We start from the raw sequence: 24,911 nt of genomic DNA, 5'->3' as shown, positions 1-24,911 counted from the left end.
CCTGGGCTGTTTTTCTCTTTTATCTCCATCAACTGAGGAGAGCTGTTCTGCCTTTCAAACAGTCAGAAGGCATCTGGGGTTTTGTGTATTTTTTTTTTTCTGGTCTTCCTTTCATATAATTCTGTGGGTCTTTTCCCAGATATGTATTTTCTCTCAAATTAACTTCTACCTTGTTTAAGTTTCCGCCCATGTGACTTCCAGTGTGAGTTACCAGAAACCACAAGAGAGAGAGAGCGCGCGCGCACGAGCCCCAAAGCGAGCGACATGTCCCTGTGGGGAGCAGTGCCTCTGCACCCCAGAGCGAGGAGGACGCGCGGGGGTCAGAGGTGGCTGCAGGGCGGGCAGAGGAGGGACCTGTGCAGGGGGGTGGGCTGGCGGCCCGGGAGCAGCCAGGAAGGGAGGCCAGCTGGTGACAAGAGAGCCCGCGGGCGCGTCGGGGGCTGGGTGGAGAGCCCGGAAGACTGCAGCCATGCCTCACAGCTCGGACAGCAGCGACTCCAGCTTCAGCCGCTCTCCTCCCCCGGGCAAGCAGGTAGGGTCCCCCTTTCCCTGCAACCCACCTTCTGCGTCTCCGTCTCCGTCTCCGAGGGGGCGGGCAGCGGGAGGGCCAGGCCTGCTTGGGCTGCCCAGGGAGCCCCGGGGCGCGAGGAAGTGGCTGGTGGCAGGAACGCCCCGTCAGACTTACGACGGTGGTTGCAATTCAGCCGCCTGTCGGCGCGGACCCTCGTCCCGCACCCATTTCACCAGGGCCCCTTCTCCTCTCGGTTCCAGACGGGGCCCACCGCCCCCCGCCTCAGCCGGGTCCTCACCCCGCGAAGCTTTCTAGGAAGCCAGGAGGGGCATGTGCATCAGAGAACCCCGGTCTCTCCAAGGAGAGAGGGTCCACCTGTCTGCAAGGCGGGAGAAACCCGAGGGGCACAGCATCACAGAGGCCGCATGCACCCCGGGCCCCGGCGCGTGGGGTCGCGGGGGGGAGGGGGGAGGGTGGGGCAGCCAGCAGGGCAAGAGAGAGAGAGGGAGAGAGAGAGAGGCGACGGGGAAAAGCGAAGAAGAAAAAAGAGCAAGTTAGACGGAGGGGGAAGCAGACGCAAGAGGACCTACAGGGGCCCTGCCCCTGCCGCCGGCACGGCCAGCGGAGAGCGATGCTGGGGCGCTGTCGCGATGCCTCGAAGCCTCTTTCTTTCCCCTGTGGCCGCTGGGCAGGAGGAAAGGGTCAATCGGGAGGCAGTACTGGAACCTGACGGACGCACTCACTTCTAGCTCAGCTCGGCTCAGTTCCGGGGAAAGCAGAGCGATCGAGGTAGAGTCTGGGGGCGTTTTGGAATCTAGATGGTGACTTCCGAGTCAAAAGTTTTCAGCTTGAGGGGTGCCAACAGGAGGGGCCCCTTGCCAGCCCCGAAGCTTATTTTATTCTATTTTATTTTATTTTATTTTATTTTATTTTATTTTATTTTATTTTATTTTATTTTATTTTATTTTAAATGTTTTAAAAGTTTAACTTATTTTGAGGGAGAGTGACCATGAGCTGGGGAGGGGCAGAGAGAGGGGGAGAGAGAGAATCGGAAGCTGGCTGGGCACAGCCTCAGCGCGGAACCTGACGCGGGTCTCAATCCCACGAACTGAGGATCACCACCCGAGCCAAAACCGAGAGTCTGCCGTGTAACCAGCTGAGCCCCCCAGGCACCCTGACCCCAAACCTTTGGAGACTTCTCTTCACCACCTTCCTTGACATCCCTCCCTATAGAAAGACTTCTGCATTCTCACCCAATACATCAAGAGATTAAAATGTCTTCCCCAACTCTGTGGTTTAAAAACCACATTCTTTGCTTAGCATAGACATCCAAGAGGGCTTTCAAGATGCTGCAGCCGAAATAAAAGTATATAAACATATAAGACAGCATCTGTCATGAATACCGCACAGAAGAGCACCAGGTGGGGAGACGTCATAGCAGAGACCTCTAGAGGGCAAACAATCCAGTCTTCTGCTCCAGATGGTATCAGGGTGGCTCGGGCTGCCTGGAAGTCTGTACTCTTCTTAGGAAGGAAATTACTCATGGCTTCCATGGTAATCTGGGTTCCCAGCCCCTTAGAGAAAAGCACTTCCTTCCCATCTGACCCGATGCCCTCCTACTGCAATGGCCTGGAAGTGTTGGGCATGCTGGTGAGACATGCTTGGAGAGCACAGGGTCTTGCCCCAGGAACAGTGCTCCTCTGTCCCGTGTGGACCTGAGAGGGAACAGGGTAGGAGTGGTGGAAGAGTTTTACTCAGGCTCCTACACCTATCCTGCAGTGTTTGGGGGACAGCTGGAGCTAACCTCTCTGCCCACGTAGAGGACATGTCCATCTGTGGGACATACTTAGAGGACACCCGATGTCCTCTTGTCCTCCTAAGCACCCATCAGCAACCTGCCACAGCCAGGTAATCTCCACAGTTAAAGCTGTTCTTAGTCTCTAGTTTGTATTAGGCATTGTGCTGAGAGCCATGGGGAATGTCAGGGTCACTGAGCATAATGAAGGGAATGCAGGGGGAAAGAGAGACTGATCTGGGATGGGACCTGAGCCCAGCGATGTGGCAGAAGACACATGGGTACAAACCAGTGAGGGGTGGGGAGTGGCTTGGAAAGGCATCAGACTTAGCAGCAGAAGATGTAAGTCCTGGCTTACTGTGAACTCTCGGGCAAGCCCTTTGAGCCTCAGTTTCCTCACATATAAGATAGAAACGATAATATCAACTCCACAGATTTGAGGAATTAAGCAAGAGCACCTCTGGGGTGCCTGGGGGGCTCAGGTCATGATCTCACGGTTTGTGGGTTCGAACCCTGCATTGGGCTCTGGGCTGACAGCTCAGAGCCTGGAGCCTGCTTTGGATCCTGTGTCTCTCTCTCTGCCTTTCCCCCACTCTCCTTCCCTCCTTCTCTCTCTCTCTCTCAAAAATAAATAAACATTAAAAAAAACCTTTTTAAAAAAAGCAAGAGAACCTCTGAAAAAGCATTTTCACAGAAGTCGTCACATTGCTGGTGTCAACAAAGTTTTGAAAAAAAAAAAAAAAAAAGCAAGAAAATTCTAGGCCGAAAGAATAAGGGTGGAGCAGCCCTAGAGGGCTGGAGAGGTGATAAAACACACTTCATCGCCTTAACCAATTTTTTCCAAATACAGCCCTATCTAGGCCCCAGGGTCTTTTTCTTCTTCCTGTAGCTTTTGGCCAGCATACCTATATAGATGTAAGAGAGCGTGACAGAGTGTGGGGAAGGTTCTCTTTTGGGCCCAGCCTTTAGGGAAGGAGGGAGTGAATGGGCAAATGAAAAGATGCACACGGGTGGACGGACAGATACCGAACGGCAGGAGAACCTGTTTTAACTCAGAAGGGAGGAGGGGCGCCTGGGTGGCGCAGTCGGTTAAGCGTCCGACTTCAGCCAGGTCATGATCTCGCGGTCCGTGAGTTCGAGCTCTCTCTGTCCCAAAAATAAATAAAAACGTTGAAAAAAAAAATTTAAAAAAAAAAAAAAAAGAAGGGAGGAGCACACTCACCCCATTCCCATCTTGTCTGCTTCCCAGGACTCATCTGATGATGTGAGAAAAGTTCAGAGAAGGGAGAAAAATCGCATTGCTGCCCAGAAGAGCCGACAGAGGCAGACACAGAAGGCTGACACCTTGCACTTGGTGAGTGTTCAGGACTTCCTTCATTCTCTTGAGCCTTGGGCTTTGCTCCCCACCACTCATGGGTGCTTGGACCACACCTTTGAGCCTGTCTGCGTGGGGATGTGTATGTGGGGAGGGGCGGGGGAGAGTGGCGGGGTAGGGCTGTGGGGTGCGGTGTGGAGGAGAGGCTCTCCTATGGTTGTATTGAGAAAAATTTGTAGCAGAACATGAGCCATGGGGCTGATAGAGAAGTGAGCCCTTCTTCCTGACCCCCCAAGAGGGCATGAAGTGTAAATGAGTTGATCACCTGAGGCCCAGAGGAGGGCTGGGTGGAACCAGAACGGCCTGCTCGGAGATGGAGGAGGCAGAGAGAGAGCTTGTGCCTCTGCAGAAGGAAGGCAGGACTGTCTTTGGGAGGAATTTACACAGTGTGAAGCACTTTGGGGGAACCCAGGAGCCCAGCGTTAGGATCACATATGGTCCCATCCCCTAGGAGGCCAGTTGACAGCCACCCCGGTCCTCGCATCCGGGGCTAGGCCTCCATAGGGGGCCGCACCTTATTACTTCGCCTTCCTGAACATCATTAAGTTTTATTTCGAAATATCTTTCATGACATCCCAAGGGATCTGTGAAAGAGGCAGTTTCAAGTACACTTATCTGGGACGGTCACTGTCCTGATTGAGTTGCCTCTAGTCTGGAACTTTCTAGAGAAGGTCCTGACCCCTGGCTTGAGCAAGAGCCTCGGGTGGTGCTGAGCTGCAATTCTACTGGCGGAGCAGGGCTCTGATCAACGTTTCTGAATTCTGGCCGTGTGCCAGAGCACTGTTTCCTCCTTGTCACCCATACCTGACCGCCTTCCCTCTCTTCATTCTGCCCCTTCCTTGGTCCCTTAGGCTGCCAGCTCTTTCTTCACTGGCTCCTTCCTCTTCCATCCCTTCATCCCTTCCTCTAGCAGCTCAGCCTTCCTCTCCTTCCTCCTGAACCATTCCCGAACCTCGAGCATCCTCGTAATGTCTTTCAATGGTAAAAAGGGCAATTGGCACAAAGGGCAAGAAGTATGCTTTGTGCTTATTTGAAAGATTACCGTGGCAATCAACCAGTTGGAATAGTTGTTTTAATGCTCTCAAGAAAGAGTAAGGTGTAGTTTTAGGGGGGGAAAACAGATGCTTCTTTTAGCTTGGTAGGGAAGCCGAGAATAGTCTGCACCAACATCTCTGAACGGGTGCTTGTGTTTTATAAGAAATGTATTCAGCATATCTTCTGTTGCATCCCAACATAGTTTTAAGGTCATAAATATTTGTCGAATCGAAAAAAAAAATAAATGAATGAACACCAAATTCTTTCTTCTCTTCGATAATGCTGATCAGCTGTCTAAATGTTAAGTTGTTGGGGACCCCGGTACTTCTATATTCTCTGTGATTTCATTATGGCTTAGGCTCTTACCACACTCCAATTTATTTAAGCTTGAAAATCTATGATCATGCACTTGTCTCTATCAGATTCCGATTCTAATTCAATATTCTTTAGAGCAAGCAAGCAAACAAACAAATAAAAATTAAACAGGATAGAGGCACCTGGGTGGCTCAGTCGATTGAGTGTCCGACTTCGGCTCAGGTTGTGATCTCATAGTTGGCGAGTTCGAGCCCTGCATTGGGCTCTGTGCTGACAGCTCAGAGCCTTGAGCCTGCTTCGGATTCTGTGTCTCCCTCTTCCTCTGTCCTTCTCACGCTCCGTCTCTCTCTCTTAAAAAAATAAACATCAGGGGCGCCTGGGTGGCTCAGTCGGTTGAGCGTCCGACTTCGGCTCAGGTCACGATCTCGCAGTCCGTGAGTTCGAGCCCCGCGTCGGGCTCTGGGTTGATGGCTCAGAGCCTGGAGCCTGCTTCCGATTCTGTGTCTCCCTCTCTCTCTGCCCCTCCCCCGTTCATGCTCTGTTTCTCTCTGTCTCAAAAATAAATAAAAACGTTAAAAAAAATTAAAAAATAAATAAATACAAATAAACATCAAAAAAATGGGAAAGGATAAAGCCTTGCTTTTTGTGTAAGTAGACAATGTCCTGAGACTGTAAAACTGCTATAAGCTTTATAAGTTTGCAAAAGTAAAACAAAACAAAAAAAAAAAAAAAGAAAAAGAAAACAAGTGTGAATTAAGTATATCTCCGTGACTGTGCGGTCAGAAGCACAGGGTTTGAATCCCAGCTCTGCCACCTGCTATCTGTGTGATTGACCTTAGAAATGTTGGTAACCTCCCTTAGACTCAATTTTCCTATCTATAGAATGGGAAATGACAGTAGCTACCTCATAGAGATAGTGCATCTAAAAAGCTGAACACACTGCTTGGCATATAATACTCAAAAATTTTAAGTATAATAAGAGTAATATTAATAATAGTTATTATAGAAGCAAGCTAAATTATCACAAGATTATATATACATTGCAGAATCTCAGGGCTGAGAGATTTCTTAAGGGCTGGCAAGTTCAGACACACTTTTGATGCTTAAGATTCCTCTACATGCGCCCCCCTCCCCCCCACCACACACACACACACACACACACACACACACACACACACCCCGCTGAAATGGTCCCCAACGTACGCCTGCTCACTTCTGTCGGAGAACGCCTTCCCTCCCAACCTGAACAGAAGAGTCCTCCCTATCTTGAGCTGCACCACTGTGTCCCTGTAAATTCAACCGAGTGGTCTTCATTCAAGCCCAGAGACACATCAGTGAGGGGGACATATATTTTCTTTGCTATGGCAAAGTTTTCAATGGGCGCAGCTGTCTGTCTGTCTGTCTGTCTCTCTCTCTCTCTCTCTCTGTAATACAAGATTCAGAACCAGAAGATTTGGCCCATCTGATTATACTGGCCATGGCTAGAGTGAGAGAATCTCTGGGTTTGGGATGCATGGAGACCCCAAGTCATGCAGTCACCACATCCACACCCACACCTCCAACCGCAGTCTCTAGAATGTTCCTTCCTAGCCTCCCCACATCTGGGGACAAACTCCTCCTCGTTCCTTTCCTTTGAGTACCACAGTGGTCAGGGTCACTGTTTGCCCAGTGAGTGGGTCACATAGGTTTGCGTAGCTAGCCTGGGGGTTACAGCCAGTGCAGCTTTGTTTCTTGACTTCAGGTAAAATTCAAGCAGAGGGTTTGGCTGTGGTCTGAAATGTTCATTTCCTCTTAGAAGTAATCACCTATCTTCTCTCTCCATTATCCTCTTAATTATGTTTGTGATTCAGGTAGAAAAACCTTCTGGCTTACCACCAGCGTCCCTAAGGTCAAGGGCTTGGTTTACTCTTGAGTTCATGCTTGGCTCCACATGTTGAAGTTCTGGAACCATTCTCTGGCCTTCAGACATAGCCGTAGATCCACCTACCAATATTGTAAAGACCAGCGACTGAGAGTACCGTATCAAATAAGGGCCGTGCTTGCATTACTGTGCTAGCCTCCTATGCTGGGGTAGTGTCATTTTCTCGGTTTCAGCTTTGCCACTATTATCTCTCTTAAAATACCAAAAGCGTTACTTCATTTCTGCAGTGAGAGTGTGGGTTACTTATTATTTAGCGTTTTCAGTATCTATCCTATAAGGGGCTTATACCAAAATGCTGTATACGGATTGCTTTTAAAATAGAGTAGGGAAGGAGCCTCTTTCCACAACGGTTTAATCTTTTTTTTTTTTTTAATTTTTTTTTCAACGTTTTTATTTATTTTTGGGACAGAGAGAGACAGAGCATGAACGGGGGAGGGGCAGAGAGAGAGGGCGACACAGAATCAGAAGCAGGCTCCAGGCTCTGAGCCGTCAGCCCAGAGCCCAACGCGGGGCTCGAACTCACGGACCGCGAGATCGTGACCTGGCTGAAGTCGGACGCCTAACCGACTGCGCCACCGAGGCGCCCCTCCACAACGGTTTAATCTTTTGCCAGTTTTCTACCATCCCTGGCATTGAGTACCCCTCATGTAAACTGGATCAGGTGCTTCTTTTCATAATTGTGATATCAACAAACAAAGTCGACATTCCATTTTAATTCTCTTCTGTTGGATGTTTCACACAAGCCCTTACCACACTTTTTTCCTTTCCTCCTGCAGACAACCATGGAATCTGTGAGGCATAGTAGATGCATTGGTGAAAAATGACAAAGGCACATCTTGACCAGTTCATTTCCTTTTAAATGTTTTTTTAATTAATTTTTTTAAGTTTTTATTTATTTATTTATTTAAAAAAAATTTTTTTTAACATTTTTATTTATTTTTGAGACAGGGAGAGACAGAGCATGAAGGGGGGAGGGGCAGAGAGAGAAGGAGACACAGAATCGGAAGCAGGCTCCAGGCCATCAGCCCAGAGCCCGACGCGGGGCTCGAACTCACGGACCGTGGGATCGTGACCTGAGCCGAAGTCGGACGCTTAACCGACTGCACCACCCAGGCACCCCTAAGTTTTTATTTACATTCTAGTTCATTTAGGGGCACCTGGGTGGCGCAGTCGGTTGAGCGTCCGACTTCGGCTCAGGTCATGATCTCGCAGTTTGTGAGTTCGAGCCCCGTGTGGGGCTCTGTGCTGACAGCTCAGAGCCTGGAGCCTGCTTCGGATTCTGTATCTCCCTCTCTCTCTCTCTGCCCTTCCCCGCTCATGCTCTGTCTCTCTCCGTCTCTCAAAAATGAATAAAACATTAAAAAAAAATTTTAAATTCTGGTTCATTTACATACTGGACCAGTTCATCTCCAAAAGACATCAGTAGCTATTAAGTGGATCCTGTAAGTGGATCAATTTTCAGCTGAAAACTATTAAAAGTGATAAGAAAACCCAGTCAGCTTTCGAAGTTAACACAAAAAAGTAAAAACTTTCCTATATGTAAACCACAACCAATTAGAAAATTTAATGGGAGGAAAGATTCCATTTATAATACCAACAATGAGGGCACCTGGGTGGCTCAGTTGGTTATGTGTCCAACTCTTGGTTTCAGCTCAGGTCCTGATCTCACAATCTGTAAGACTGAGCCCCGGGTCGGGCTCTGTGCTGTCAGCACAGAGCCTGCTTGGGATTCTTTCTCCCTCTCTCTCTGCCCCTCCCCTGCTCACACTCTCTCTCTCTCAAAATAGATAAATGTTAAAAAAATAAACATGAAAAAACATTAATATATATATATTTAAAAAAATACATACTTTTCCATATACATATATATAATACCAATAATGGCAAATGGAAGGAAAGAATATATTTAACAAAAAATATGCAGGGCTCAATTTTTTACTTTAGAATTATTCTAAGTGATTAAAAAACAAAACATTCCAATAAGTGGAAAGATATGCCTTATGTAAAGATAGCAATTTTCCTGAAATAAATCTATCAATTTAACTTAATGTGATCCCAATAAAAACCCAATAGGACTTTCTGGCAGTTAGAAGAGACTTAGATTAGCTATTCTAAGTTCTTGGTGAAAAACAACCATGTGACAGCTTTTAGGAAAATTTTAGAGGAGGGTAATTAAAGAAGATTAGCTGAATTATAAATATAGAAATCAAAACAATGTGGAAAAGGCAGAACATTGGGCAGAACAGAATATAGAAAGAGACCCCAAAACAAACTGAAATTTAAGACCCAAATACATATGTCAGTTCCTAAAAACTAGGCACCAAAGCAAATGCAAAATGATGATGATAGCTTTTCAAACCAGTGAAAGAAAGCTGCATTATTCAATAAATAGACTTGGGACAACTGGCTAGCCATTTTGGGAGGAAGAAAGCTAGAGTCTTCATTTCTCATACAACATGCACACAGATTAAATGTAAAAAAACAGGAGCGCCTGGGTGGCACAGTCGGTTAAGTGTCCGACTTCAGCCAGGTCACGATCTCGCGGTCCGTGAGTTCGAGCCCCGCGTCAGGCTCTGGGCTGATGGCTCGGAGCCTGGAGCCTGTTTCCGATTCTGTGTCTCCCTCTCTCTCTGCCCCTCCCCCGTTCATGCTCTGTCTCTCTCTGTCACAAAAATAAATAAACGTTGAAAAAAAAAATAAAAAAAAAATGTAAAAAAACAAAAAAACAACAAACCACTAAAGAAATTTGGGGGAAAAAAAAGAACATTGAAAAATTATTTTGGAATGAAGACTTTTCCAGAGAAAGTACAAAACCCTGAAACCGTAAAGGCAAAAACTGATATACGTTACCCTTATACATAAAAAATAAAAATTTCTATACAGCTCAAAATATTCTATGCAAAATCAAAGGCAAATCACAGATTGGGGAAAATATCTGTAATACACATGACCAAAAAAGGGCATATTTACTTCACACGAGAGCTCATATGAATAAGAAAATGATTAACAACCCAAAAGAAAAATGAGCGATGATTATAAATGGGCAATTTACAGAAAGAGAGAAAGAGATAGCAAATAAATATGGAAAAGATTCTAGACCTCACTTAGAGAAATGACAATTAAAGCAACCGGAAGTTTCCCTGCCAGACTGGCAAAGACAAAAAATGTTGCTAATATGTGACGTTGCCAAGGCAATGGAGAAGCAGGCACCACCACATACTACTTAGTAGGAATATGTCAGTACAACTCCATTAGAAGTCCATCCAGGGGCACCTGGGTGGCTCAGTCGGTTGGGCGTCCGACTTCGGCTGGGGTCACGATCTCATGGTTTGTGGGTTCGAGCCCCGCATCGGGTTCTGTGCCGGCAGCTCAGAGCCTGGAGCCTGCTTCCTATTCTGTGTCCCTCTCTCTCTGCCCCTAACCCACTTGTGCTCTCTATCAAAAATAAATAAATGTGGGGCGCCTGGGTGGCGCAGTCGGTTAAGCGTCCGACTTCAGCCAGGTCACGATCTCGCGGTCCGTGAGTTCGAGCCCCGCGTCAGGCTCTGGGCTGATGGCTCAGAGCCTGGAGCCTGTTTCCGATTCTGTGTCTCCCTCTCTCTCTGCCCCTCCCCCGTTCATGCTCTGTCTCTCTCTGTCCCAAAAATAAATAAACATTGAAAAAAAAATTTAAAAAAATAAATAAATAAATAAATAAATAAATAAATGTAAAAATAAAATAAAATTTTAAGAAAAAGCCCATCCAAATTACAAGTGCACATACCTGTCGCTCATTTTACTCAGGTGTAAAACATCAGCAATTTTACATCTGGGAGTCTGTTTACAGACATGCGCACAGATTACACAATTATGTGCACGTGAAGACACTCATTGCTGCGTTGTTGGTTATAGTGAAGACTGGAAACAAGCTAAATATTCATGGGTGAGGAAGTAATGAAATAAACTATAGTTGTCCATTCAATGGGATACTATGAAGTTGTCAAAATGTTACATCGAATGTGTTAATCTGGAAAGATTATCAAGCTTCTATACGCTTACGTGAAAAAGGGGGTGAATAGGGTACCTAGTTTGCTCCCATGTATGTTTTTATTATTTTTTTTTTAATTTTTTTTTTCCAACGTTTATTTATTTTTGGGACAGAGAGAAACAGAGCATGAACGGGGGAGGGGCAGAGAGAGAGGGAGACACAGAATCGGAAACAGGCTCCAGGCTCCGAGCCATCAGCCCAGAGCCTGACGCGGGGCTCGAACTCACAGACCGCGAGATCGTGACCTGGCTGAAGTCGGACGCTTAACCGACTGCGCCCCCCAGGCGCCCCCCATGTATGTTTTTAATAAAAAGAAAAACATACATGTGCATATGTGTATGAACTTAAAATTTTTCACATGGGTTTTCCCTCAAAGTTAATATTTATTTCTGAAAAATAGGATGAAAGGTCTAAAGCAAAAGAGAGATACTTTGCATTTTCCCTTTTTTTTATACAGCTTGGCTGTTTTTATCATGTGCTTTTATGTTTATAATGTACATATTTACATTCTCGACATCAGTCATTACTACATATGCATTAGGATGATTTCTTTTTTAAAAAAATTTTTTTAATGTTTTTATTTATTTTTGAGACAGAGACAGAGCATGAGCAGGGGAGGGGCAGAGAGAGGGGGATACACAGAATCCGAAGCAGACTCCAGGCTCTGAGCTGTCAGCACAGAGCCCCACACGGGGCTCGAACTCACAGACTGTGAGATCATGACCTGAGCCGAAGTCGGCCGCTCAACCGACTGAGCCACCCAGGCGCCCCAGGATGATTTCTTTTTTAATTTTGATTTCAAACACTGAATAGTCTTCCTCTGTGACATTTTATCTCTTGAGCATCTGACATAAATATCTCAGTCCTTTGGGAGAACCGACTATAAGTTGGGATTTGTCATGAGTAACCCTAACTTCTACAGTACTAGACAAACCACTATAAGGAATGGCAGATCAGTGTCACTTGTGTGGCCATCCTGGTTGATTGTAGTGGCTTGAAGGATTTTGAGTCAGTGTCCTGGGTCAGTGGAAAAGAAAAGTTGAGATCAGTTGAGAAGCTTTGTTCATGAAAAGGCTAAAAGTAGAAGAGATGCTGGGGAGACAGTAATATTAGCCCAGAGCTATGCCTTTGACAAGTCAGATCTGGCCTCCAGAATGGAACTGGAAGCAAGGTGGAGGAACAGGGCCAAATCTGAAAGCTGGAACTGTGAGTACTCCCTTAGCTGGGGGTGGGAAAGGTGCTTTCCTGGGGCTGGCTCCTAAAGGAGTCTTATACTAGTCTAAAAAAATAAAAAGGGTTCCAGGTTCCAGGAGATATCTTTAATGCCATATATAACAAAGGTCCTGAGTGTAAATTATGCATGAAGTGAAGCTTTGAACTGATGCTGTGAGAATTAAGTTATTTACATTCGGAGGAAGATTGAGTAATGGAGGAAAAACAGTTGAGCAAAGATGTCAACCCCCTGGGCCTCCTTAGAATGACACTATTGTTCTTGGTCGTCTGGGGAGGACTGGAAGAGAAAGCTGCTTGTGGTTCTTTTTCACTCCTGGAGTTCTCTGTTTTCTCTCTGGAAGACGGTGCCATAAGGCTTATTTGCATAGAGAAGGCATAGGTCAAAAACAAAAACAAAACACAGAAGGAATGTCTGGCTAGTTCTGCCCTTAAAAATTTCAGCGAAAATCAGTGAGCCATTTGTGGAAAATAGTCACTTCTCTTGGTCCTCTGTTGCTATGAATTTCCTTTTATTGAAAACATTAATTAAATACATGACTGTGTACCAGGCGCTGGGTGTTAATGGCTCTACCTGTAGTATCTCATTTAATCTGCACAAAAGCCTTATTTCATAATTCTTAGGTTAAGTAATTCGTTCAAGATCATACAGCTTGTAACGAGGTCTGCCTGACTTTAGAGCCCATCTCCCTAGCCATGATGCTATACTGCCTGTTTCCTTCGGACTCTCATGAAGTTATATTCACCTTCTCTGATATCCTCCTTGAGTCTCTTCCTAATTTTACTTTTTTGTTCTTTAAGCAACAACCTCCAAAATTCACACTTTTTCCCCCTCCATGATTAGGCCTAGTCAAGAAAGTAAAGTCCCGATGCAATATATCAACATGTCCATTGAAACCCTTTTTAAAGAAGGCTGTGCAGCAATAAATATTAACATCTCACATAAGAATACTCCGGCACAGCAATTCCACTTACAAATGTTTGAAGAAAAAAATGCACAAAGATGCTTAGTTCATCATGACCAGTCAACAGTTTATCAATACTATAAAATTGGACAGATGCCCAACAATAGGGGATTAAGCATATTATGACACATGCAGACTAGAATTTTATGCTACCACTAAAAATGACTGTATGTCTGTATCACAGAAAGATACATATGACATAGCAATGAGGGGAGAACAGCAAGTTACAAACAGTATGCAGAATACAATCCTGTTAATGTAAAATCTGTGGGTTTGGGGCATGTTTGCATACATACCGATATCTGGGAAGATGTTCTCCAAAATGCTAATAGCAGTTATTCCTGAGTCATGAGTTTTGAGTAGCTTATCTTACCCTAGTATTTTTCTGTATTTTTTTTTATTGTGATGAATGTGTACCATGTTAAAAAGCAGAACAACAATGTAGACTATTTTCATTTGGGAAAGAAAAGCACGTCAAGGCAATCTACCACCCCTGAATGCCTGTACCACTGATGATGGGTCCGTGTGGTTAAGTTTGGGAGGCATATTTGGAAGGAGGCCAGCTCCATACCGGTCTTGATGTTTATGAAGAATTTCTGTTCAAATGAGATTACAGGTCCCAGGTCCCAAATTGATGGTGCCCATTCAAGCAGATGTCTCCATGAAGCTGTCCTCAGCGAGCAGCACCCAAACTTCTCTCTCTTGAAAAGCATGGGAGCATCTCACCAAAAAGTCCTTTCCCAAACTGCTTGGGGATTTTCTTAGTTTCCTCCATAGTACTCAGTCTGGCACCCTGCTTCCTAGGGGGCATAGAGTGGTTCCACAGGACAAAGTCCCCTTCAGATTGTGGGATATCATTACGTAGAGAGCATCATTATGTGTCCATGTGGTAGCGTGGTTGGGGGAGGGGGGGAGGGGGGTATAACAATAATTATGGTCATATTCCCTTGTATGTAGAATCACAGAATTAAAAGATAACTCAGAGATGCTGCAAACCAACCTGCCGTGTAACCAATGGGGACACTGAGGTCTTTCTCAAGGACGCCCAAAAACCTAAACCTCTTGCCTGCCCACCATTTGCTTTTGATTTGTACCACTTTGTTGAATAGGACTTTATTATTCAGAGGGTGTTGCTCCTACACGTCCTTTTGCAAAGGGTAAGCCAAGAAGTAAACCATTAACCAGAAGGCTTGAATGACCTAGCCAATCTTGGGCAATATAGCCCAAGCATATACAGCAAGTGATGAGAAAGAGAGTCCCAGGTGGAGAGGTGCTGAAGTTTAAACGTTCCTTTATGTTAAAAAGGTCTTAAAGTTGCAATACAAAATGAAAAGGACAGTAATACATTGGGGAAAATACTTGCATCAAAAGAAATAAATGCAGATGTCATATTTATACCATAGAAAGAGCGTCCTTTTTAAGAAAAACATCCAGACTCCAATAGGTAAGTGGGCAGAAGCTATGAACAGAAAACTTACGTAACATTTTTCCTACCAAAATGAAAATAACCCAATTTTCTATTCTGATTGTGAAAATGATACACACTAAGGGCTTCTCAGCCTCGGCACCACTAACATTTTGAGTTGCATAATTCTTTGTTGGGGGAGGGGGATCCCGTGCACTGTAAAATGTAAAATCTAACCCCTACATTCCAGTAGCAGCACCTCACCCCTGAGCTGTGATGAGTAAAAATATTTCCAGACCTTGTCCAGTGTTCCCTGGGAGGCAAAATTGTCCCTGGTTGAGAATGCTGTTCTAGGCAACAGACCCATAGAAAATTCTTCCTCCTTCGTTGTCAATAACTTGTCACATTACGACGAAATTAAGAAACCCTCAAAAGGCTAATTGGCCAAATAAATTATTTAAAAGTATAATGCCTAAATGCCAATGGGATTAGAGTGAAATTGACACATGTATTCACTGCTGGTAACATTGTATTTTTTTTTTTTTTTTTTAGCGTTTATTTATTTTTGAGACAGAGAGAGACAAAGCATGAACGGGGGAGGGTCAGAGAGAGGGAGACACAGAATCTGAAACAGGCTCCAGGCTCTGAGCTGTTAGCACAGAGCCCAACGCGGGGCTTGAACTCACGGACCATGAGATCATGACCTGGGCCGAAGTCGGCCGCCTAACCGACTGAGCCACCCAGGCGCCCCAACATTGTATATTTTACATAACCCTTTTACTGCAATACGGCCCTGAACTGGAAGACTGATTGTGCCCTTTGCTCTGCTAATCTCACTCCTACAAATTTATCCTAGGACATAACCGAACAAAACCCAGAATGCACCAAGATGTTCACTGTGGTATTACTTACAATAGCAACATTTTGAGAGCAGCCTAAATGTCCAACATTAAAAAACCATTTGGGGTGAAGTGCGGATCTTCCATTTGATGACAGAGCCAATAAAAATGATAATTATGGTGATTATGGAGAGGTGACAAAGTCAAGACAAAGCCAAATACAAATTGTATTCTGTACAACGATTGAGATTTCATACAAATGAGTGTTTGTGTTTCTTAAAAAGGGCAAGAGGGCAACATGTGCAAATGGAAACACTTGTGTTAAGAGTACTAGAATCATGGGTGGGTATGATTTTTTAAAAATATTTTAAAGGTAGTTATACTGCATATTTTTTTATTTAAAAACATACGAAAATGGGCAAATAGAGATCTGAGTGAACTCCGGAGGACAGTGAGGACAAGGACAAAGATGATATCACTGAGCTAGAATGTGGGGGTCAAGTTTTAGTAAATCTTACCACTTATCCTCCAAACGGGAACACTTTTGGAAGCAAAAACAGCACTAGTAAGAATTACACCAGGACAACAGGTATGTGCCGGAACTGTCCCAGCACACGACTCATCGCTCTTGGTTTCAGGAAACCAAGGAAGGTGACCTGAGCTCTTATCAAAATTCAAAAGGAAGATAAAGTTCAGGGCCACGCAGAGTGGGCTGGATTCCTGGGGCCAAAATGTAATTTCCTGCAACGGAGGATCCTCTAACCAAAGTATTTTCTGGGTCCTCGGCTGGTATGAGAACACGCCTTCCTGCTAAAGGGGTAGAGTGATCCAGAAAATTATAAAAGCAAAGGCCATATTCCCAGGACTAGATCCAATGTTAGCAGAAATGATTCATGCGCCCAACAAGTATGTATTAGCCCCCTAGGTGCCAGGTACGGCTTGGCTTGTTCTAGGCGTTGAGAGCACAGCAGGGACAAGACAGAGTCCCTGATTTCATGGACCTTGCATTCAACTGGAAGTCACACTAGAAAACAGGCAAGTAGGGGCGCCTGGGTGGCTCAGTCGGTTGAGCATCTGACTTCGGCTCAGCTCATGATCTCATCGTGAGTTTGAGCCCCACGTCGGGCTCTGTGCTGACACTCAGAGCCTGGAGCCTGCTTCGGATTCTGTGTCTCCCTTTCTCTCTGCCCCTCTCCCACTCGTGCTCTCTTTCGCTCAAAAATAAATAAACGTTAAAAATTTTTTTTAAAAAAGAAACAAAACAGGCAAATAAATGACAAACAGGCTCAACACATAAAGTGAAGAGTACTTCGGTGAAAATCAAATAGTGCGATGTTGAATGTAACTGATGGACAGACGGGGTGGGGACAGTGAGCAAAGGAAGGTCTGGTCTGTCTGAAGCCCTGGCAGATTGTGATCGTAGAAGGAGACTGGGAGGACCTGAGGAAAGGGTGTGCTCAGCAGAGCCTTGAGGCCAAACTGTGTGTTGGAAAAGGGCCAAGAGTCGGAAAATATGCCTTGTGGGCCCAGGCCTCTGAGATCAGGAGAAGGAACTCAGGAAGGAGCCTGTGGCAGGGAGCAGGAGCCTGCTGGGGGTGGGGTAGGGGTAGGGGCGGGGAGTAGGGTGGGGAGAGTCAACAAAACTAATTCAGATCTGCCTGGGGAATAAGTCTGAACCTAACTTGAGATCTACAAAATGGGAAGCAACAGCCCCTCCCTGGGTTGTTCGATAGTTAAATGACAGAGTAAATATAAAAGCAGAACAATAGTGCATTTGTCCTGTTTTGTTTTGCATTGAGAAGGTTATATTTGTTCATTTGTTTAACGCAGAGCACTTGGCATTTTCCTACAAATCAATCAGATGGAGATATCAGATGTATTATTATATATGAAGTCATATATGACTTCATATATAATAATACTTTCCAGTTTATAAAAACTTAAGAGCACGGGCCTGGCTTTTCAAGTCTCCTTCGTGTGGAACGGATGGGGAAAGCCAGGTTCCAGCTAAGGAAATTATATGCAGAGTTCCTAAAATGGTGCTCCTTCTGCTACTCCCACGCATAGGTTCAGTTTGCGGAACAAAAGTGTTGCTGAGTAGGGATTTGACCTGGGCCTTTTTAAAAAAGTGAATCTCTTCCACTCATTTGCAACTATCCTTGTTATAAAATAGAAGCTATAAAAGCTAGTAAATGCTTAAACACTCCCTTGGAAATGTCACGGACATCATAAATTTGCTTAGTAGACTCTTCATAAGCAGGGTTTGGTAAATTATTAAAGAGTTCAAGCTGGCAGACAAGCAACATGATTTTATTGAACACTTACTATGTGCCACGCACTGTCCTAATCAATGATGGCAAAGCAGTGAAGGCCGTGATAGACCCTCATGGAGCTCCACAATTTAAAGGGTACTTGGTTTGATCAAGTTATCATTAATGAGATTCGAATAGATGTCCTACCTCTGGCTCTTCTGTCATAAAAATGAACTGTTCTGGGCTACTTGAAATTGTTTTCACCAAACATAATAGCAATCGGGATAGTAAGGCCTTTGCCTTAAATAGGCATTTACTTTCAGAAAATACTTTTGACTTAGAAACATCCTCCCATCTCTCTAAAGTTATGTGTATTATGCTATTTTTACTATATATTATAAAATAAAAATATTTAATAAAAATCTAAATATATAAAATACATTTTAATAAAATTAAACACTGCCCATATTTATATTCTTACATTTTTAAAAAGAGGAATCAGCTACGAACATGATTCCCAAGCTAATTGCCCATTAAGCTCACCTGGGAAACAATTTTTTAAGCTTATTTGAGAGAGACAAAGAGAGTGCAAGTTGGGGGGGAGGGATAGAGAGAGAGGGAGAGAGAATCTCAGGCAGGTTTCACGTGGTCAGTGCTCAGAGTCCAATGCGGGGCTCGAACCCAAAAAACTGGGAGATCATGACCTGAGCTGAAATCAAGAGTCGGATGCTTAACCGACAGAGCCACCCAGGTGCCCCTGGGGAGCATTTTTAAAAGTCTTGATGCTTGAGACCCATTCCAGGACAATCAAATTGGAACCTCTCACAGGAATGAGATCCAGGAATTAAGATTTTCTGAAGCTCTTCAGGTGACGTCAGTATGTAGCCAGGGTTGACACTTGGGGAGCAGTGACATTTGAAGCCCGTCAGGTGCATGAGGTAGAATGTGTGGAGTGAGTTTAGTACAGTTGTAGGGGTTTTATACCCAGACACTGTCCCAGAGGCCTGGCAGGTTTAAAAAACAAAACAAAACTTAATTCAAACCTTTGTGTTCATGGCAATTATCAGTTGTATTTTGGAATTGGGCTTGCTAGTGATAAACTTTCTAACTTGAGATATCAGCCAGGATTGCATTTAGCTACGAGTAATAGAAGGAGTCCTCTCACAAGGAATTCGAATTGGACAGACCAGGGCTAAGGCAGGAATGTCATCAAAGACCCGAGCTACTTCTGTCTCTGTGCAGGTATGCTCAGTATGTGGCTTTCATCTTCAAGGTTGCAAGGTAGCTGCTGGACCTCCAGGCATCAATCTGTGTTGAGGGAGGGTGGCTTTTGTCCTGGTGAGGCTTTGCTTTTTCAGTTAAAAGGGAAGCCCCACCCCCAGGTACTTCTGCTTACACCTTATTGGTCAGAATCTGTCACATGGTCATGCCTAGCTGCAAGGGAAGCGGAGTATTTTGGTGAATTTGTTTTCTAGCCTCTCTAGAGGAAAGCAAGGGGGAGGAGTTTAGGATGGCAAGAAAGTAAAAATTTCTCCAGAATCAGACTTGTACATTATTCAGTGCAAAGGCCTGTGGTTTAGTGTTTCCTCTTCTCTCTTCATCGGGTGAGGACCAGAAGTTGGGGCTAATTCCCCCAGATTGGTTGGAGGGGTAGGCATACGTCCTACCATGGCTTCGGAAATGTCCTACCTGTCAGTTCGCAGATTTCTCCAGCAATGGCGGGCTCCACTCTGTATCTGCATTTTGTGGACGGGGATTGGTAACTGCAGGAGGCTGAACATAGCTGGGTGCGAGGGATAAGCTTCACACACTACTCTCCTGCTTAAGTGTAGGTGGGGGCTGAAAGGTCACCCAATCGATAAACGAATACATGTTCTCTTGAGGAGGAACACACGGGACTATTTTCACTCTTCTGGAAATTGTGATTAGAAAATTCAAAGAGAAGTAAACCAGAGCTGGCAGGAAGGAGGACCAAGCCCCGCTCAGAATGCCTGGAGAGTCCCTGCCAGAGCCTTGGGCCAGAGCCTGTCCTTGGCCTTGGTCCTCACTGGCTTCCCTGTGGGTAAGGGAACTGCCTGGGGATTCCCCATCATTCGAGAGCTCTTTGAGTGACCCTCTTTCGGCCCCTCCAGTAGGGAATTTCCCAGAATGTTCCCACACCCCCATGAAGCCTCTTCATTAACCACCCCCGAGCTGCTTGTAGTTCATGACAGGGTTGGCATCAGGCAGCCTCACAGGTGAGGGTGAATTGTGAACCTTATCGCCCGGACTTGCAAGAAATGGGAAAAGAGGGAAGATGAAATGGCAAAGCCAACAGGGCTGAGGCCTCACAGGATAATTACCAAACGTCATACGATGTAAACAGATGTCAAAGGCAAGAGAAAATGGTGGGCACAGACTCTGAAGCCAGACTGCCTCCTTCTAGTCCTGCTGCTGCAACTTACGAGCCAGGTGACCTTGAGCGAATTACTTAACTTCTCTGTACCTTAGGTCGTCCTCTTCTGTAAAATGTGTCTGATAACATTATCTACCCAATAGGGTTGTGGCAAAGATTAAATATGATAATAACTAAAATACTTCGAAAAGTGATTGATACGTGGCAGCATTCAATAAAAATTATTACGTCAAGCTAGATTATTCTTTTACAAAATCGATTTCCACTCATTTTTCTCATATAAATTGAGTCTACATCCCTCTGCTCCCAACAGCCTTCTCCCTGACACTCACGTGCACCCCTTCCCAACGAGTGGGGGTTGGAGGTTAATACGCTCAGTTCGGACTCTGAGATATTCCAGAGGTGAAGAGGGCTTGGAGAGCTTCTAAACTCATGGTTCCTTCTCATGGTTGGCAGTGTTCACGGCACATTAGGGGATCCCCTGGGAGCCTTTAACAACCCAAATGCCCAGGCTGTACCCGAGACTGCTTAAACCAGAATCAGGCACTGGTATTGGTAAGGTTCCCCAGGGATCCCACTGATCTCAATGTGTGGCCAAGGTTGAGAACCACTGTTGAGGTCCAGTCTTCCCGTTCTAACAGGAACTGGGGCTCAGAGAGTGAAAAGAGAGTCATGGGGCTCACCCAGCCAGGACCCCGGTCCCCAGTTACTGCGGATGGAGCCCACTGTTGTTGTATGTTCTGGACCTCACTGTGCATGTGGAAGAAGGTCTGGCCTTGAGTGAGCCCTCTAAAAGCGTAGCTGGATGGATGATTCCCTCCCAACTCTGCGCAGGAGGCAGATCAGCTCTGTGACTGGAAAGTATGACTAACTCAGGCTTCCAGTGCGGTGTCTAAAGATCACCCAAATCAAGACCTTGTTTTCTCTTGGGAGACTGTAGGGCAGTTGAAGACTTCTTAGTGATCTCCAAAGACCTTTGGTCACGTAAGTTACCAGTCTCTTGGGGGAAGCACTGGGTATGCTAGAAGAATGGGGCTGAGGGCGGGGAAGCCTCCAGCCGATCCCTGCTCTGCATAACCCTGTATGGTTATGGGGCTTTGGGTCAATCGCTAAAGTGTCTGAACCTCTGAGAAAATAAGTGTCTTGAGGCAAATTCCAAAGCCTTTCCTCGTAGCGGCTGCTGCCACCAGCCTGTAATCATTTGGAGGGGGTGTTTGGGGTAGGTTTGTCCCAGGGTCTCAGTTGGCCTCATCTGAGAAGTGGGAATAATAGTAGCCAGCTGGCCTCAGCGTGTCCATCTCAGGGTTCCTGTGAGGAGCCTGAGGGCCCCAAGTGAATTCCAAAAAGTGGAAAGCAGCTTCCAGGGAAGCCCAGACTCACTGTGAGCCAGCTCACTGCTCCCTGGCTGCAGCAGAAGACATGCGTGTGAGAGGCTGACATTTCCTTCCCAAACATTCTGCTCCCGTCCCCCCTCACTGAGTCCTAGATTGCTAGCGACCACTGGGAAGTTAAGGGAAGTCGGGGGATGTGATCCTTGCTCCTCCGAGTTAACGGCCTTTGCCAGCTGTCCCCGTGTGAGTCCCTTCCGGGGCATGACTGCCCCAGGGAGGGTCAGAGTGGACCAAACGTTGGCAGGTGGGGACATGCTGGGAGGAGGCCCCAGATCAGCCACTTCCTTCTACAAGGGAAGTCAAACTCTTCCTCTTGCCAGTGTCTGGCTGGCAGTGAGGCTGCTGGGCTGGCAGGGCTGGTTTCTCTGGGGCCCTAGCAGGAAGCAGTCTTGCTTCCCGAGGTAAAGATGAGTTTCTTGTCACAGGGGGTTGTTTTCTGGCTAGAGGCAGCGGCAGTCGTGACGCCCCATCCTAGAGCTCTGGGATCTGCAAGGCAGGGGGGGCGGGGGGCGGGGAGAGAAAACTAGAGAGAGCTCAGCAGAGCTTGCTCGGGGAGGAAGAACCTGCTGTCACTTCCCGAAAGCTGGGCCTGCCTCTAGGCGGGGAGAAGGTCAGAGCGCGGTTGGTCCCTGTGGCCCGCCCACCCTTCCCCTCCCTTCTGTCTCGGGGTTTGCCCAGGCTCTTCAGAGCACAGAATTTACAGTAAACGTTGTCACCAGTGGAAACTCTCAGAGGGGGCGAGGAAAAGGGCTAGAGGAAGGGGCCAGGACTCCCGGCCCCCAGTTCCCGTCTTACCAACCACCCCCCACCCAGTCTCATGTGTTGCTTTCTCTTACCTTTCGGTAAAGAGGGGATGCCCTGCCTCTGGGATGTGCCTGGAAACAGCCAACTGGCGAGATTAGCGAGAGCCAGCCGTACCTTGCCGAAGAAGCCAGTGCCTCTGACCCCACCATCGTGGGTCTGAGTATCCCACCCACCCCCACCCCATGTTAGAGATAGGGGTTTCCTTTGTACCGACCTAGCCACATTTTCTAGCTCAACGCCACATACAGGAAATGCCAGGCTGGGTCCGAGCCTGAGTGCATCTGTCCTTCACAGACAGATGGGAGCTGGCTTGATGGGTAAGGCCGGTCGTACACCCCTCCGCCACTTAAAAAAGAAACCCTGGGCTCATGGATGAAGGCCGTTAGCAGCAAACCTGGATATCTCATTGCTGCTTATGCTCCTGATGGGTTATGTAAGGTGCCTTTTACGTGGTAGGTTATCTTATATCTGCCCACTGCCCACGGTAGTTTTGAGTCAACTTCTAGGCCAGCAATTAATGTCATCAGCCAGCCAATCAACGGACATTTGAGTTCATAGTCTGTGTTCAGGCACCTAACATTTAGGCACTACATTAGTGCTTGACTAACTAAAACAAATCTAAGGTTGCATTTAACTCACGTTTGCAAACTTGCCCGATCATGGGAATGACCTGGAGCACTCGATAAAATTCAGCGAATTCCCAGGGCGTCTGGGTGGCTCAGCTGGTGAAGCGTCCACCTTCGGCTCCGGGCCCGATCTTGACGTTTGCGAGTTCTGAGCCCCGCGTCGGGCTCTGTGTTGACAGCTCAGAGCCTGGAGCCTGCTTGGGATTCTGTGTCTCCCTCTCTTCTTGTGCTCTGTCTCTCTCTCTCTCTCTCTCTCAAAAAAAAAAAAAAAAAAAGTAAATAAACATTTTTATAAAAATTCCGTGAATTCCCAGAATTCACCCCACATCCCAAACCCATTCAGTTCAAATCTCTAGATTGCACGAAGAGCCTGGAACTGTGTGACAAGCCCTTAAACTAATTCTACTGCTACGGCAAACTTGGGAAATGCTGACCTGTATCAAACAGAACTAGAAAAACTCTCTGCCGTTTCTTCAGGTTCTAACCTGCCATCCAGCTTCCCCTCACCTACCCTTGCCCCTCTCAACCCACGTACACACTCACGGAGACCCATGTACACACGCACACACACCAAGGAGCGTGCCCACACGCATTCCTGTGCGCGCCTCTGTTGGGTGGGACCATGTGGAACCGCCATCTTTATAGGTCAAAACAGACAAATTCCAGCAGTTTCATAGGCTCGACCGGGCACCTATGCATACACAGGGGCGCAGAGATGCACCCGCACTCTCATATGACACACGCAAACACATGTGCACGCGTGCACCCACGCATGCAGAAAAATTCACCTACGCCCGTCCCCACGGCTGTGCCGGTGAGAACCCAGTCTGGGCTCCTCCGGTCCCCCCTCCCCCGATCCTGTGCTTTCCTTGACGCTAGTCTCAGATGCTGACCTGTCTCCCCACAGGAGAGTGAAGACCTGGAGAAACAGAACGCAGCTCTGCGCAAGGAGATCAAGCAGCTCACGGAAGAGATGAAGTATTTCACGTCGGTGCTAAGCAGCCATGAGCCCCTGTGCTCGGTGCTGGCGGCCAGCACGCCCTCGCCCCCCGACGTGGTATACAGCGCCCATGCCTTCCACCAGCCTCACGTCAGCTCGCCTCGCTTCCAGCCCTGAGCTCTGAGAGGCGGTGGGGGGCGGACGGAGCCCCCAGCCGCCCTGGCCGGCCTCGGGAGGGGCACACAGACTGTGGCCAGGCCGCCCTCGCCCCTCAGGGCCCTCTCTCCCTCCGGAGACCCAGAGGCAGAGGCCCGGACAAGGATCGAGCGCAGGACTGTACCGGCCGAGAGGGTGTGAGGTCACCCAGCGGCGTGGCCGCCTGTCAGCATGTGCCGGGCCCCCGTGCGGACGGGAGGCCCAATCCAGAGTCAAATCCGACACGACGCCCAAGTCCCATGGCACAGAGGGAGGAGGGCAGGGTAGGGTTATTTTTCTAAATAAATTTCTTAAAAGCAACGGGTCTGGCAAGAGGTTCTCTTCTTTCACGTAGTCCCTTGAAAGCCTAGGTTCTGCGGGGGTGGGGGCCTTCTTTTGCTCTTGGTCTCAGCTCTGGGGACTCTGCTAATCTCTTCTTTTCCATGGTTTGGTTGGCCTACTTGGGAAGCTGGGTGTTTTTTTATTTTTTATTTTCTTAATGTTTATGTTGGAGACAGACTGTGAGTGGGGAGAGGGGCAGAGGGAGAGGGAGACACAGACCCCGAAGCAGGCCCCAGGCTGTCAGCACAGAGCCCGACGCGGGGCTCGAACCCATGAACCGTGAGATCGTGACCCGGGCCAAGGTCGGGCACTCAACCCATGGAGCCACCCAGGAGCCCTGAGCTGGGTTTTTTCAAAGCATCTTCAATCCTCCCTGTAGGCATCTTCTTGGTTCCCCAACCCCCCCCCCCCCCCCCCCCCCCCCCCGCCCAGTCACCTCACCATGACCTTCCCACCTTCCATTCCTCACTGCCTCACGCTTCCTGGATTGTCAACAGGCCACTTTCCAGACAGGGAGAAGGACCAGTGCAAGATGCCATTCAGAGGAA

At 47.0% G+C, this 24,911-nt stretch overlaps 1 protein-coding gene across 1 annotated transcript; it reads left to right on the top strand.

Moving 5' to 3' along the window:
- Window positions 1-233: 233 nt before the first annotated feature.
- Window positions 234-24,342, top strand: BATF (basic leucine zipper ATF-like transcription factor). The gene is made up of 3 exons (XM_025919907.2): window positions 234-532; window positions 3,556-3,660; window positions 23,794-24,342. Exons 1-3 carry the CDS (start codon window positions 470-472, stop codon window positions 24,001-24,003), a joined length of 378 nt encoding a protein of 125 aa, XP_025775692.1. The 5' UTR covers window positions 234-469; the 3' UTR covers window positions 24,004-24,342.
- The last annotated feature ends 569 nt before the right edge of the window (window positions 24,343-24,911 follow it).

Source organism: Puma concolor, chromosome B3, assembly GCF_028749965.1.
Source record: "Puma concolor isolate L17-30 chromosome B3, mPumCon1.1.hap2, whole genome shotgun sequence".
Classification (NCBI taxonomy): Eukaryota; Metazoa; Chordata; class Mammalia; order Carnivora; family Felidae; genus Puma; species Puma concolor.
This window is presented reverse-complemented; position numbering and strand designations above follow the sequence as displayed.

Excerpts from the sequence above, each read along its gene's own strand:
- BATF (XM_025919907.2), top strand. The coding sequence starts at position 470 with ATGCCTCACAGCTCGGACAGCAGCGACTCCAGCTTCAGCCGCTCTCCT. Across the intron at positions 533-3,555 it reads CTCCTCCCCCGGGCAAGCAG|GACTCATCTGATGATGTGAG; the intron begins GTAGGGTCCCCC and ends TCTGCTTCCCAG. Across the intron at positions 3,661-23,793 it reads AGGCTGACACCTTGCACTTG|GAGAGTGAAGACCTGGAGAA; the intron begins GTGAGTGTTCAG and ends GTCTCCCCACAG.